The sequence below is a fragment of the Ipomoea triloba genome, chromosome 12 (genome assembly GCF_003576645.1).
Source record: "Ipomoea triloba cultivar NCNSP0323 chromosome 12, ASM357664v1".
In the NCBI taxonomy this organism is placed as follows: domain Eukaryota; kingdom Viridiplantae; phylum Streptophyta; class Magnoliopsida; order Solanales; family Convolvulaceae; genus Ipomoea; species Ipomoea triloba.
In genome coordinates this window covers 24,602,981-24,618,466 of record NC_044927.1, presented here as the reverse complement: position 1 = coordinate 24,618,466, position 15,486 = coordinate 24,602,981, and the positions used below count along the sequence as shown (strand labels likewise).

The window sequence follows — 15,486 nt, the reverse complement described above, 5'->3', positions numbered from 1 at the left end:
GAGCAAGTAAAACATGATTTTTTTTATTTAAAAATTAAATAGTAAAGCCTAAAGAGTTCAAGTACAACTTTACAATTAATTAAAATTTTAGTTTAAAATTAAATATTAAATAATTAAAAATAATTATTTCAAAAAAAAATTAAAAATGACTTTTAATAAAAGTATCAAATTCAAATTTTTAATCAATGCTATTTTTAATATTTGTAGTACAAGACTACAAGCTGTAATAATGATGTTGCCTGAACTTAAAATAATTAAAAATAAAAAATAAAAAATAAAAAAATTGAACTATCCATTCCATTCATAGGCAGTGCACCCATAAGGGTATATGTGGCTTGGTATTTAAGTTCAGTGAAGTTAATGCTGATTGAGAGAACAATTCAAACACATGAAATGACACACACACACTTGATCCTTGACATATCATTTAAGAAGGAGACAATCAATGTCAAATGATTTGCGTCATTCATGCAGAAATTAAAAAATTATAATTATAAGATTAATTCTTATTAGTTATTAACAAAAAAAAAAAAAAAAAACATTTGGAACCACTGTTGACCAAACAAAACTTTTGACATTTGACAGACCTGCTTCAGCCAATTACCAAACAAGGCCAATATATGGGAGAGGTCTTAAATTCAAATCTAGTTCAGTTTTCATTGGATGTATAAAGAGAGAAATTCCATATCATTAGTAAAATTTCAAATAAATGGGAATTTTAATTGAATTGGCAGAAGCAGTTGAACAACAAAAAGGCTAACACAATGAAATTTCAAAATTAGATGATTCCAATCTTGTTTGCAACATCTAATGCATCATAATCTGGAGTCAATCGAACATATGCCTTCTTGGTGCCATCAGGCCTACATAACAATAAAACAAAATCGGAGATATATGTTTCAGTACAATAAACAAACATAGTAACCAACAAGTAAAAGATGGTGGAGAGATGGGTCCTAAATCCTAATGACAGGTTACAGTTGGAATATTATATGCATTGCCCATATGGTCTATTTGTCTTAATGCATTTGTCTAGAATAAATTGCATGCTGTATAGTTACATGAAGAAGAGTAACAGAAAATAAAGAGTTAAAGGTATTTACCTGATCAAGGTGTTGACTTTTTTTGTCTGAATGTCATACATTTTCTTCACGGCATCCTTGATTTTCTTTTTGTCAGCACGGATATCAACAATGAAAACCAGGGTGTTGTTATCCTCAATTTTCTTCATAGCAGACTCTGTGGTCAACGGATACTTAAGAATTTGGTATTGGTCCAATTTGTTCCGTGCAGGTGCACTAATACGGGGGTATTTAGGATTCCTATCCTTCCTCAATGTCTTGGGCCTGTGGAATGTAACTTTGGTGCGGATCTTCTTTGCTGTCTTCTTAAAGGTAGTACCTTTCACAGCCTTGGCAACCTTGGCAGCTTGAGCCTTTGGGTCAACCTTTTTACTGTCAGCTGCAACCAACATATATCAAGAGTATTCAGTGTTTTTAGACAAGGAAAATGAACATCAAAATTTTGTAAGGAGCTGCACAGTGTCTACATTCAGGTTTAAAGTATATAAAGCTTGTCAATAAATAATTGTCTACTTAACACCATACCAGAATTAAAGTACAAACATGCAATATATTAATACTCCCTATGTCCCATTTTACCTGTGTTGTTTACTACTAATTGGTCAAACCAACTCTTTTTTCTTTGTTTATTTTCTTTAGTATTTTTTAATTATTTCTAAATTTGATTTTTGTTCTATTTAATAGTATTTTTAATATAGTTTCTAAATATATAAAGTTTATATACTAATACTAAATATTATAAAAAAAATTGAATTAAAAATAAATCCAATCAAGCCTTGTTAACTGAATCAAACACATAAAATGGGACAAAGTATTATTTTGGGATATAAAACAACTTTCTTCCATTTTCACACATTCTACAGACGGATTACGACATCCAAGTAAACTATATCCAAATTCCAAAATAGAATAGATTTCTGATAAAGGTAAATAGAAAAAGAAATCAGAGCACAATCAGCAAAGCAATACTCACAAAAAGTAAATTGTGATTTTGAGACTCAATGTCTATATGATAAACTGATATTCAAGCTCTGTTGAAGCTACTTCCATCATCTTATCCATTCTCACAGATTAAGTCTGATTCAACTCGACTTAGGTAACAATTTTCTTAGACAAATAAAACTAACAACATTCACATTCAACTAAGACCAAAACTAAAACAGCATACATTATACATTAACATAAACAAGCAAAAACTTACATGATATTCTATACAACCATATTTCTAGAACAGTGACGAAATGGTTCGAGCTAGAAGGCCTAATTTATGTTATTCGCATAAATCCTACAAATGTACCATAGCATAGTGTATAAAAGTGATGGACAGTCAAAACATAACTTCTATTTTCTCAAATAGGCCTTCTATATGATATTGACAAGCTTGAATTTGTATAATTAAGCATTTAATGCTCACTTTAAACTAAACATACGACTCCCTACAAAAGAGGATCTTCAAAGTACATAAACTCTATGTAAACCTCAACAACGATAAATCAAATGTAAATTCAGAGTAGAAAACAAAAGCTTCATCTCTTCGGCTGAAAAACAATGCAGAAGCACTAAACTAAAACATATTATTTAAGGAGAAATGCTCAGTCGCCGAGCTTCATCATTTCAACTCATACAATTCTATTGATAGATACAACAGACAGAACTGAGTAGCAGTCACCAAAGCTACACACCTTTTGCCGGCGCCATTGATCTAGCTGCGAAACCCGAAGCTTACACTAAAAAGAGGAGCAATAATTGATTGTTAGAATGTTTTGAGCAGCAGGTTAGCGCAGAAACGAAATTATTTGGAAATGCAGTGATCGGAGAGACAAACCTTGTCGACGACGAAGATGAGAAGAGGCAACAGGAAGGTAGGGTTTTGGGCAGAATGATATATCCTTTCTATATAATTTGGACCGGATTATTTCTGGGCCGGTGGCCTGAATCTTGTAAATCCAGCTGTGTTTCCAGTTGTTACGCAGGTGGACCTGGGTCCAAAAACGACGCCTTTTTTTTTTCCACATTCACACATTACAGGGCTACAAGTTGTTAGGACTTCTTAACTCTATTACACATTCACGCATGCATAACTCTACATTCACGATTTCTATACTCCATATTCACAATTTGAAACCTCCACATTCACACATTTCTGAGCAACTCTACATTCACACAATCATGAGTATAGATTCACGATTTCTATACTCTACATTCACACTTTGAAACCTCTACATTCACACATTTTTGGACAACTCTATATTCAGCAATATGTTTACTAATTTAACCAAAAAAAAAAAGAAGACAAAACCACGTAGTTTTGGACTCAGGTCCACCTTGCAAGGTGGATCTGAGTCCACAGCATAATTTGCGCCATGGACCCAAATCCATGTTAACAATTTTAGAACTCTATATTCATAATTGTAAAATTTTATACTCACCATTTTTTAACTCTATATTCATAATTTTTGAATTTTATATTCACAATTTCAGAACTCTACATTCACAATTTCAGAATTCTATATTCACAATTTCATAACTCTATATTCCATAGTATAATACAATTTTTGAATCTATATAACAAAATTGTGAATATAGATTCCAAAAATTGTGAATATTGAGTAATGTAATTTTATATATTAAGATCTAAAATTATGAATATACAATTTTAAAATTATGAAGGTGGACCCGAATCCATAGCATAATTTGCTTGTGCTTCCTTTGCGTTTTAAGAACTTACAAAATGATTCTATATTATGAGGGTTTGCAACTGCACATGGCACAAAGCAGAAGTATTTACTTTATTTGGATTAATTAACCGCTCAAGAGTCAAGCTATTAGTTTATTAATCATATGCGGTTTAATAATTATCCGTATATGCAGCTCAACAGGTCACAAAGATAAAATTTGAGAGCAAAGATCACAGGTACCGAGTCTCATTGTACAGCTGAGGAGGGCTCCTTATGTGCCGATGCCTCAGTAGGAGAGGCAGACCATGGATCGCCCTTGAGACCACTAAAAAAATGCATGTGATTTTCACTTTAAAAATATTGTCTCTGTTTACTTTTTTCCACTTATTTATATTTTATTATTTATCAAATCAGTTATGTTGGCTTGTTAATTGACTATCTCCATAGTCATAAAATGGACAAGAGCTTTCCCATAAAACAAATAATTAGTTCAACTCTCAATGAGAATAACTTATTGAGAACCTAAGTTAATTTAGATACTTATAGTGTGGTCTCTTTACGAGTTATGCTCAACATATGAATTTCACTCATAGTATAACTTAGGTAGATAATGATATCTTTCTCATAAATTAAAAAATTAATTAGAATGTTTAAACAATTTTCCCGTCCAACTCAGGGCCTTGCAAGTAAGATCGGATAAAGTTTATCTTTTAATTAAATGAAATTGTAATACCAACACATAAATAAATAAGAACTCATACAGTTATTAAATAAACAAGAACCAAAAGAGGACCAAACAAAATAATTAGCATAATTAATTGAATAATATCTGGATAACATGACATGCACCATTCATGCATGGTACAAGCCAGAACATGGTCAAATGCATGTAGACTAGTGCCCCTAATAAGGTCAAACTGTAAATTACTCCGTAGTAGACAATATTTACCAAAAACAGAAACTGAAACAATAACATAAAACGCACCATTCATGGTTTACAAACCATAAAAACATAGATAAAATTCAACAAGATCTGCACTACATTTTTAGTAAACACTCTAGTAGCATGTTCTCAGAAGCTAGCCAGTAAGCCACAAAAAGGTTATCGGCATGTTGCAGTAAATTAAGCCTATTTCCCAAGGAACACGGTTGTGAGAACGGAGTCAGTTTGCAGAGCAGCTTTCAACACCTTCAATCCCTGTAAACCATCATTAACAAAACTAACATAAATTTGCTATAGGTATAAACACCGAGAAAATAAATAAAGTGCATTATACTCCACCGAGTTAGCCAAGGCTTAATGATTTGAGCCAATCAATTACAATCAACTCCACTAATTTGCTTTAAAGGGCAAGTAGAGTTCTCTAATCACATATAAATTAATTTGGCCATTTCGATTTCACCCGGTCTACTATAGCCAACACTGGTTTAGTCTAATAGCAAATTGCATGCCTTTTTTATTTGAACCAACCAACTTTGCTACTTTATTCATTGGTTTGAGCAAATCAACTATAATTAACTATATATATATATATATATATATATATATATATAACTGATTTACTAGAATAGCAAGATGCAGGTCTTCTTGATTGAGCGGGTTAACTATAAACAACCGGCAAATAGTTTAGTTATTTGAATACTGCTAATTTGTCTATATCACACAAAAAAAAAAAAAAACAAAAAAAAAAACAGAGAGACAAAGAGAGAGAACAGTACCTCATCAACACCCAAACGAACATCCTTCACCTCAACGGATCCAAAGTCCTTAATATTGAAATCATTCAGAACAGTAATGGTAGAAATGGTGGAATGCGGCATCACCTTCAAGTCATCCGTCACCATGTACGTCACAACACCCTTCACAAACCCCCCACCACTTTCATCCATGCTAGTAGAATCCGCCTTCACCGGAGCAACATAAGACGCCTCGCCACTAATCTTGGACTTGCAGTGAGGACAAATAGCTTTCGGGTCGTCGGAGATGGACCGGCGGCCGCCACCATAATTTAGGCAGTTAGTACAAAAGTAAAACTTCTTGGCCTCGGAAGGGTCACCGGCGGCCAAGAGAAGTGGCGCATTGAAAGAGTAGTGAGTCGCAACTTTTGGGTTCAAAAGTACATCTTTGTTTAAGTTGGGTTGGAGGTATGTTTGGCTAATGTTTTTTATGCTGCCGTAGAGATTTCCGAGGGAGCCGACCATGGAACTCTGGCTCACGAGTTTGATAATGGTCCCGAGAGGCAACGACATGAGGTGGAACAAGAAATCCACGAACGGCTTCTCGGCTTCGGCGAAAATTACTTTTTGTGTCTTCTTTTCTATTAGGAGCTTCAAACTCACGGTTGAGACGGATGTCGCCATTGTTTCAGGGGGGGGGAGAGACGATACGGATTGACTGATGGTTTCTTTTTGATTTAATATGCTCTCCAGTGGGGCGTTAGATCGTTGTAGTTCAGATACTATAATGGTAAATCGTTGTAGTTCAGATACTATAATTGTAACAGAGTCAATAGTATTAGAAAAAATGTACGTACAATTCAAGACTGTTGGCCTGGCTTCCAACGTTGGCTTCCAATTCCCGCCTACTTAATACGCCACCGTTTTGGAATGGGATGGCTGGCTACATTAATTACGAAACAAAATGAAATCTTTCAGAAGGATCTTCAATGTTACTATTAATGTGCATCGATTTTGGTGAATTACTTTCACATCACATCTGAAAGACTACTCTTTCATATATTTAATATATTCATTTATTTTGTTTGACAATCTTCAAACTTCTTCTACAATCTACACACTCTTCAAGATTGTTTGACAATTTTCCAACAAGTTTTGCAAAATTATTTCTACCAATTTGGTGCATATAATCTTTGGAATTCAAAAAAATTACAAATTTCAATAACTATATAGGTGATGTAAATAATAATAACAATATAAATATAACTATTTACACCACGATGGTCAAATGTATTAATTACACAAAAAATGAGATGTTAAAATTAAAATTTAAAAAAAAAATTATTGGAATGGAACGAATATTATTTAAACTAAATTAAATTAAATAACAATTTAAAATTTATAAAAAACAAAAAAAAAACAGAGCAAAAATTTTGAAAGAAAAGAAAAAAGTTTGCCAATCCAAATTTTGTATACGTGTAAGTTTTCCATTATATAAATGAAATTGTTGGGTTCCTTCACATTCTTAAGAAAGATAATATATGGGGTAGAAATTACTTCCAAACTCAAAAGTTTTAATGAGAAAAATGAGATTTGATCGCTTTGAACTAGCAAAAGCATTACTAAATCGTTGCAATTATTTAAAATGTTTAAACCTATCCCGTAAAATATAGAGTCAACCCAAAGTGTTCAACTTATATAAGAACTAAATTTTATACAATCAAACAACTCATAGCCTTGCAAGTAGGATCTGATAAAGTTTTATCTTTTAATTAACTGAAACTTTTACTAAATCGTTGCAATTATTTAAAATGTTTAAACCTATCCCGTAAAATATAGAGTCAACCCAAAGTGTTCAACTTATATAAGAACTAAATTTTATACAATCAAACAACTCATAGCCTTGCAAGTAGGATCTGATAAAGTTTTATCTTTTAATTAACTGAAATTCGAATACCAAAAAAAAAAAACAAAACTCAGCGTTAAATAAATAAGAACCAAAATAGGACCCGAAGTACAAACAAAACAACTAGCATAATTTAATAATATCAGGATAACATAACATGCACCATTCATGCATGGTACAAGCCAGAACATATATGGAAGTTGCAGTCGATCGGGTTGGCAATTAGGGGAGGAAGACAGTTGTGAGAACGGATTTAGTCTGCAGAGATGCCTTCAACACCTTCAATCCCTGTCAACCAATAACAATAAAAACAACACAAACTAATTAAAGATCAAAATTATTTACTTAATTGTCTGTATTATCAGAGTAAAATGTTAATTAAGCATACAAATTACTGCATCTCGCCCCCTATTAATTTAGCCATGCACCAAAAATTGGAATAATCTCAAATAAGATGGTCAAAAACTTGTAATCATAAAATCACGAATTCAAATCATAGACTTTTTAGTTTCAACCATTTGCTAATTGAAGTCATAAGGCTTCACATATAAGTTTGTAATCATAAGGTCAGAAATTTAAATCCTAGTATGATCTGTATACTTTACCAACTAGAGTCACCGATTTATTCATCTCTGTAAATTTCCCTTGTCACGGAAAAAAACAAAAACAAGAAAAGAAAGCATCGTCATCATCATCTATGATCAATACCTCATCAACACCCAAAGGAACAACCTTGACCTCGAGGGATCCGAAGTCCTTAATATCGTACTGATTCAGAACATTAATGGTAGAAATGGTGGAGTGCGGCATCACCTTCAAATCATCCATCACCATATACGTCACAACACCCTTCACAAACCCACTACAACTTCCACTCCCATCCCGAGTAGATCCCCCCGTCGTCGCCGTCTTTACCGGAGCAACATACTTCATCAGGCACTTTATGCTGGCCTTAACACACTTGGGACAAATGGATTCCGAGTCATCAGAGTAGTATTCGCAGCCCTGAGTACACGCGTAAACCGCCCCGGTATCCGAAGGAGGGGAAACGTCATCACCGGCGGGAAGGAGGGGAACATCGGAAGAGAGAATAGGCGGCGCTTTTGGGTTAAGAAGGACGTCTCTGTTTGCATCGGGCTGGAGGTACGTGTCGCTGAGATTTTGGATGCTGCTGTAGAGATTTCCGAGGGATCCGACCATGGAGTTCTCGCTTACAAGCTTGATGACGGAGCCGAGCGGAAACGACAGGAGGTGGAACAAGAAATCCACGAAGGATTTGTCGGCTTCGGCGAACAATACTCTTCTGGCCTTTGAGTCGATCAGAAGCTTCAAACTCACGGTTGAGGCCGCGGCTTCAATTTTTATTTTTTTGGCAGCGGCTGCCATTGTACATACAATTCAATTGCTTTGCTTTGCTTTAATTTGCTCTCTCTCTCTCTCTCTCTATATATATATATATATATATATATAAAGACTGTTGGCTTCCAACGTCAGATAACAGAATCAGTCGCTCGCATTAAATGAATTTCATACTTTTATTTTATTATTCAGTTTAATATATTTCATAATATTGTTTTCATAAAAAAAATATAGGTCATGTTTAATAGCATAGTTGATAAATCAATTTTGGGGTAGTTTAACTGGTGCAAATTATGTTGTGGACCCAGGTCTACCTTGCAAGGTAGACTTGGGTCCAAAACTACGTCGTTTTTGTCTTTTTTTTTTCTTTTTTTATTTTAATTAGTAAACATATTGTTGAATATAGAGTTGTCCAAAAATGTTTGAATGTAGAGGTTTCAAAGTGTGAATGTAGAGTATAGAAATCGTGAATGTAGATTTATGATTGTGTGAATGTAGAGTTGCCCAGAAATGTGTGAATATGGATGTTTCAAATTGTGAATATGGAGTATAGAAATCGTGAATGTAGAGTTATGCATGTATGAATCTGTAATAGAGTTAAGAAGTTCTAGCAACTTGTAGCCCTGTAATGTGTGAATGTGGAGTTCTCAAGTTGTAAATGTAGAGTATAGGACCTGTGAATATAGAGTTTTGAATGTGTGAATACATAACAGTGGTAATATAGTTACTAAACATATAATCTTGTATTGTGTGAATGTAGAGTTTACAAATTGTAAATGTAGAGTATAGTGTATGTGTGAATGTAGAATATAGTGTATGTGTGAATATAGACCCAGGTCCACCTTGCAAGGTGGACCTGGGTCTATGGCATAACAACCCTTTAACTGGTCCTTAGGCTAATATGACTTATTACATTATCTTATTTGGACAATAAGTTAAAATTTGAAAAATCATCATAACTAATAATTGCATTAACCCACTTGACAAAGTAATTCTGATGGCTGGAATAATGCATGGTATCCCATGGGAGGGTGCATATCGGTTAAAGAATTGGAATCCCGAACACTACAAGCTCAAATGCTCAATAAGATTGACCAAACAATTTTGCAATAGTTATACCATAGGTCCGAATTTACTTTGCAAGGTGGACCCGTCACAAATTACATATTGAGTGTTCACAATTTAAATTGTGAACATTGAGTATATAAATTGTAAACATTCAATATGTAAATTGTGTAGTGAACTTGAATTGTGAACATTCAGTATATATGTAAATTGTGTAGTTGACTTCAATTGTGAGCATTAAGTATATAAATTGCGTAGTGGACTGTGGACTGGACTCAGGTCCACACCAGTTGTTTAGGGATTCAATTGCATTTTGTTTTTAGTTCGTTGACCTATTTGATCCTTATTAAAAAAAAAAAAAAAAAGTACAAGTATATATATTATATTCCAAAGATCCACCATCCTCTCTACCTGGTGAGGTGAAGATATGCTCCTCTTATGATGCTACTCAGCTTTTGTTCAATAAAGAGTTAAGAAAGTTTGACAAATTTCGTGCAAGGTGAATTATAATTTATGATATTGCATATAATTTTTTTTTAATTAGCAGACTTTGATGGATTCTTTTATTTTTTTATTTTCCTCTGTTTAGTCTGATCTTTGTGCTCATTAGCAGACTCCATTAAGGAGTATCACTTCCTTTTCAAACTTGAGTTATAGTAACCCGGGGTAGATCTGACTTGTGGCATAATGGTTATTAGTACCATTGTTGATGTGTATGAAAGGAAAGAAGTAACTATTTCATCTTATCTTTTTACAAATGAACAATGACAAAAACGTGTGTGAGACCGTAGGGATTCGATCTTTGATTAATTATGTGACCCATCAATCAAATATCAGACTCACCCAATGGATTGAAACTCGTGAGACAGTTTCACACAAGTGTTACCTAATAATATAATAGACTTGATGTGGTAATACACCAAGTTACACAAACAGGTCTACAATACATATCAATTGTAATATGTGGGCTTAGGAATGAGTGATTGTCGGTCAGAAGTTCCTAAGTTGGTATGGATAAGGTGAAAGTTTCAAAAGTTCACTTCAACGGGCATTTAAGGCCCTATTTATAGCAGTTATGAGGGAGCACATGTAGGACGCTCGGCAGGTTCTTCACGTGCCCCACATGCATTCGGTGGCTCTTCCAATAGGTACATGTGGGTGTTAATTATGACAAGCTCATTTATGGTGGGATTGGGCAAATCGATAGGCAAAGGAATTTTGTCCTCTAGCGTAATGATGTTCGGTTGGATAAATCCAGTCCGACTGTCCGAGCACCAGGATCGAGCTAGGTCACGCTACAAATTGATAAACGACCCTAATCGGGAGGACATTTGTCCTAAACTCGGGTTGGGTTAGACCCATATGAGGTCGAATCTGGTCGAAAAATATAATGTTCTTTGAGGAACATACCACACAGTACATATTATTTATTATTATAATAAATAATATAATGCTGCCTCTCTTTTCTCTCTAAAACAAAAAGCTTTTCTCTGCTGCTCAACTTCGGCTTCCACGGCCGGCCTCCGGCCGGAGCTCTAATGGAGCTTTGAGTGGGCGGTTTTGGTCACGTTCTACGTTTACTCTCGCTCTTCTTCCGCCCCGACCACTGTCGCAGCTCCGTCCGCCCCCGACCACCGCCACAAATCTTCTTCTTCCGTTTTCTTTCCCTTTGAATAAAATAATAGTAGGTAGGTATTGGGGTTTGTGTTGGTAGTCTTGAACTCCCAACCCTACTTTGGCTTTACCACTTTTTTATTTTCTCTATTATTGTGTTTTCCTCTCGTTACTTTCACGGGTTTTTTCTCTCGTTACTTTCACGAGCTTTTCATTATTATTAGCATAAATCGTTTAGTTTGGTTTCGGCAAGTGTTGATCTTATCCTGGGCGAGCAAAAAAGAATGATGATAAAGACCCAGATCTTTGATGAAGCTTTAACCTCCTTGAAGGAACATAGCTTCCTAGTTATGAAACAGTCTGCGATTCAAGTTTTCTATATCATAGTTAGAAAAGTTGTTTTTATGTTGACTGTAAGGAATGGTTTACCATTTCATTGATCGTTAATGTAAACGTTTTATGTTATGAATTAATGGAATAACTACGTTTATTTTCAAAAAAAAAAAGGCTGATTTTTTTTTTTTAATATATACGAGTAGATCGATATTCCTATCAAGCTTATTCACGGGTTATCAAAAAAAAAAATAAAAAATCAAGCTTATTCACGAACAAATTATGATAGGGAACATATAGAAGTGTATATTTGTGTTCTCGAAACAAATATGAGATTTTTGTTGCCGTCCATTAAATTCATTTAGTAAATTGTAATAGTTGGGAGACATGCAGACATCATCATTCATTCATGCACGAATCCATTTAAATTCATTAAATACTGCTGCCATCGAGTATACTCCGATCCCCGGCCTTAATGCGAATGTTGGGAAGCCAACAGCCATTTACTTTACATGCAGAACTCTCTCTATATATATATAGATGTAGTCAGACAGACTTAGCCAGAGTAACTCGACGAAAACTAAATCTGATCATCGATCTATATTGCAATATAATACTGTACGTACTTCTCTGATCTTCATTCTCTTTGAACAATGGCGGCCACTTCATCCACCGTGAGTTTGAAGCTCCTCATAGACAAGAAGACACGAAAAGTTGTCTTCGCCGAGGCCGACAAGGCCTTCGTTGATTTCTTGTTCCACCTCATGTCGTTGCCGCTCGGGACAGTTATCAAACTCGTGAACCATAACTCCATGGCCGGATCCCTCGGAAGCCTGTACGGCAGCATTCAAAACATTAGCGACGCATACCTCCAACCCAACGTGGATAAGGACGCCCTTCTCAACCCTAAAGTTGCGGTTCGCTCTCCCACTGTGCCGCTCCTAATGGCCCCCGGCCTCGCCTCTGAGACCAAGAAGTTTTACGTTTGTTCTGGCTGCAACGCTTATGCTAACCGCCAGAGATACATCTCCGAATATCCGGATTGTGTTTGTCCTACTTGTAACTACAAAATATGTACGGAGAGATGCTGCTAAGGATGAGAATGGGGGTTTTGTGAAGGGTGTTGTGACGTACTTAGTGATGGACGACTTGAAGGTCATGCCACACTCCTCCATTTCCACCATTGAACAAGAACAATATTAAGGATTTCGGGTCGCTTGAGGTGAAGGATGTGAATTTGGGATTTGATGAGGTATTATTTTTCATGCATTTATTTATCGTTATACATTAGGGATCCTGATGGGGACAACCGGAGTATACAGATCATTTATTTAAGTGGCCATTAAGTTTGGACTTCTAATGTTTATGTGTATATGTTTGTATATATATGCCCTATACAATTCTAATCCAAGACTGATTTGAATATAATGAAACAGGGATTGAAGGTGTTGAAGGCTGCTCTACACACTGATTCTGTTCTCACCACTGTTTTCCTCCCAAAGTAGCTTGTCTAATCAACATCTGCACGGAATGCGTTGTGTTTTTTCAATTTGTAGTATGAATATTTTTGAATTCTATCTATGTCGTTTTCATGTTTGTGTAACGGTGTTTTAACTGTTCTGAATCTTATCTATGTTGTACTATTTCTACTTTAATTTCTGCATTTCAGCATTTTGAATGGACGATGTTTTTGCGTTTTACCGGTTTTAATGAAAATTTATTATTATTATTATTATTGTTGTTGTTGTTATTTTTATTTGTTTTGTTATTATTATTTATACTAGTATCGTATCAGGTGGCTTTATAATTCTATTAATTGTAACATATTTACAAAAATAAAATTAGGTTATATGCTTGAAGTAAAAGATAATGATGGTACGATAGTCTTTTTTTGTATTATTGTTGTTATTAATTTTATTGTTTTGTTGTTATTATTATTAGTATATTGTTATTATTTTTGTCACAAATGATATATAACATATTTTCAATGAAATTTAGATGATGCTAGATGTAAAAGATATTGATTTTTTTATAATAATTATTTTAACCTATATTGTCTATCACACCATACTTTGGGAAATAAAGTAATGTGGATCTACGGACTACGGTAAAGATATTATTGTTGTCTTAGTAAATTTAACAGAAGTTATAAATGGTGCTATTTAGGTGACCATATTTAACAAATTTTCAATCTATTTTATTATAAATATATTATAGAATTGGTCTTAACATTTTACCCAAGAATTGTTTTGGAAATACAATAATTCATATTGTGACATGTTAATTCAATATTATATTTTTACAGACTCTTACAAAGTTGACGAAAATTTAAAAGATTCTACGAAAGTCAATTAAAATTCACCACTTTAAAAGTCTTGTTTGAATACATCCCCTAAATTTTAATAATAATAATAATTCATGAAAACTGGTAAAAGACAGAAACATCGTGGACGATTCAAATGCGGAAAGTGGAAATACAATATAGATAAGATTCAGGATAGTGAAAACACCGTTGTACGAACATGAGAACGACATAGATAGGATTCAAAAATATTCACACTATTAATTGAAAAAACACAACGCATTCCCCGCAGATGTTGAAGTGAGATTAGCCTACTTGGGGAGGAAAACAGAATCAGTGTGTAGAGCAGCCTTCAACACCTTCAATCCCTGTTTCATTATTCAAACAATCCTTCGATTAGAATTGTATAGTGTGCATATATACACATACATATACATATAAACGTTTGAACTACGATCCAAACCAAAGGGCAACTGAAAACTCTTGCCCTAGAGATCAGAGCTTGTGAGAGAAGGTAAATCATAGGATGTGTCTCAGTAGTACAATGATCTGTATGTTCCGGTTGTCCCTCTCTTGATCCCTAATGTATAATGCTAAATAAAAAACAATATAATACCTCATCAAATCCCAAATGCACATCCTTCACCTCAAGCGACCCGAAATCCTTAATAATGTTCTTGTTCAGAACAGTAATGGTAGCAATGGAGGAATGCGGCATGACATTCAAGTCGTCCATCACCAAGTACGTCACAACACCCTTCACAAACCCCCCATTTTCATCCATAGCAGCATCCGCTTTTACCGGAGCAACATAATTCGCCTCCGTACTTATTCTGGACTTACAAGTAGGACAAACACATTCCGGATATTCCGAAATGTATCTCTGGCGGTTACCGTTGCAGCCAGAACAAACGTAAAACTTCTTGGTCTCAGAAGCGAGGCCGGGGGCCATTAGGAGCGGCACGGCGGAAGAGGGAACCGCAACTTTAGGGTTGAGAAGGACGTCCTTATCCACGTTGGGTTGGAGATACGTGTCGCTAATGTTTTGAATGCTGCCGTACAGGTTTCCGAGGGAGCCGAAAATGTAACACTTTTTAATCGAAATGTAAAAGTATTGTATTTTCCCTTAAAAGTATTACATTTACCCTTAGCAAAAATTTTATTCTCGATTAGTATTACATTTGAGCATATAAGTATGACATTTGCGTGTATAAGTATTACATTTCCATCTTGACCCGATCCGACCCGTCTCACGGTGAGACGGTCTCACACAAGTTTTTGCCTTATTTTCCTTAATGATATAAAGTAGCGCAGCTATTTATAGGGAAATTAAAGATGAAAACAAGAATGCTGAAATGCCTCACCCACTTATGCAACACCCACACCCACTAACATTGCCTTCTAACAAACCTATATATATGCTGCCACACACCCACAAATTATATAAAACTAACCACTAACTTTTATTTT

At 34.7% G+C, this 15,486-nt stretch overlaps 5 protein-coding genes across 5 annotated transcripts; 1 reads left to right on the top strand and 4 right to left on the bottom strand.

The window, feature by feature from the left end:
- Nucleotides 1–632: 632 nt before the first annotated feature.
- On the bottom strand, nt 633–2,987 carry LOC115999786 (60S ribosomal protein L23a). The gene is made up of 4 exons (XM_031239691.1): nt 2,908–2,987; nt 2,765–2,809; nt 1,104–1,461; nt 633–863 (listed from the first exon to the last, which is right to left on the bottom strand). The coding sequence occupies exons 2-4, from the start codon at nt 2,778–2,780 to the stop codon at nt 779–781; spliced, it is 459 nt and encodes a 152-aa protein (XP_031095551.1). The 5' UTR covers nt 2,781–2,809; nt 2,908–2,987; the 3' UTR covers nt 633–778.
- Nucleotides 2,988–4,746: 1,759 nt separating this feature from the next.
- On the bottom strand, nt 4,747–6,163 carry LOC115998149. Its single transcript, XM_031237636.1, has 2 exons — nt 5,480–6,163; nt 4,747–4,958 (listed from the first exon to the last, which is right to left on the bottom strand). Exons 1-2 carry the CDS (start codon nt 6,119–6,121, stop codon nt 4,890–4,892), a joined length of 711 nt encoding a protein of 236 aa, XP_031093496.1. The 5' UTR covers nt 6,122–6,163; the 3' UTR covers nt 4,747–4,889.
- Nucleotides 6,164–7,400: 1,237 nt separating this feature from the next.
- On the bottom strand, nt 7,401–8,760 carry LOC116000527. The gene is made up of 2 exons (XM_031240617.1): nt 8,052–8,760; nt 7,401–7,631 (listed from the first exon to the last, which is right to left on the bottom strand). The coding sequence occupies exons 1-2, from the start codon at nt 8,727–8,729 to the stop codon at nt 7,566–7,568; spliced, it is 744 nt and encodes a 247-aa protein (XP_031096477.1). The 5' UTR covers nt 8,730–8,760; the 3' UTR covers nt 7,401–7,565.
- A 3,607-nt stretch (nt 8,761–12,367) lies between these two features.
- LOC115999570 lies at nt 12,368–13,219 on the top strand. The gene is made up of 2 exons (XM_031239412.1): nt 12,368–12,760; nt 13,151–13,219. Exons 1-2 carry the CDS (start codon nt 12,368–12,370, stop codon nt 13,217–13,219), a joined length of 462 nt encoding a protein of 153 aa, XP_031095272.1.
- Nucleotides 13,220–14,188: 969 nt separating this feature from the next.
- LOC115998297 lies at nt 14,189–14,980 on the bottom strand. Its single transcript, XM_031237831.1, has 2 exons — nt 14,633–14,980; nt 14,189–14,384 (listed from the first exon to the last, which is right to left on the bottom strand). Exons 1-2 carry the CDS (start codon nt 14,966–14,968, stop codon nt 14,328–14,330), a joined length of 393 nt encoding a protein of 130 aa, XP_031093691.1. The 5' UTR covers nt 14,969–14,980; the 3' UTR covers nt 14,189–14,327.
- Nucleotides 14,981–15,486: the final 506 nt, after the last annotated feature.

Coding starts and splice junctions, on each gene's coding strand:
- LOC115999786 (XM_031239691.1), bottom strand. Junction 864..1,103: donor AAAGTCAACACCTTGATCAG/GTAAATACCTTT, acceptor ATTGTTATGTAG/GCCTGATGGCACCAAGAAGG.
- LOC115998149 (XM_031237636.1), bottom strand. CDS start 6,121: ATGGCGACATCCGTCTCAACCGTGAGTTTGAAGCTCCTAATAGAAAAG. Junction 4,959..5,479: donor TTCGTTTGGGTGTTGATGAG/GTACTGTTCTCT, acceptor GATGGTTTACAG/GGATTGAAGGTGTTGAAAGC.
- LOC116000527 (XM_031240617.1), bottom strand. CDS start 8,729: ATGGCAGCCGCTGCCAAAAAAATAAAAATTGAAGCCGCGGCCTCAACC. Junction 7,632..8,051: donor TTCCTTTGGGTGTTGATGAG/GTATTGATCATA, acceptor ATTGGTTGACAG/GGATTGAAGGTGTTGAAGGC.
- LOC115999570 (XM_031239412.1), top strand. CDS start 12,368: ATGGCGGCCACTTCATCCACCGTGAGTTTGAAGCTCCTCATAGACAAG. Junction 12,761..13,150: donor TCTCCGAATATCCGGATTGT/GTTTGTCCTACT, acceptor ATAATGAAACAG/GGATTGAAGGTGTTGAAGGC.
- LOC115998297 (XM_031237831.1), bottom strand. CDS start 14,968: ATGGCCCCCGGCCTCGCTTCTGAGACCAAGAAGTTTTACGTTTGTTCT. Junction 14,385..14,632: donor TGCATTTGGGATTTGATGAG/GTATTATATTGT, acceptor ATAATGAAACAG/GGATTGAAGGTGTTGAAGGC.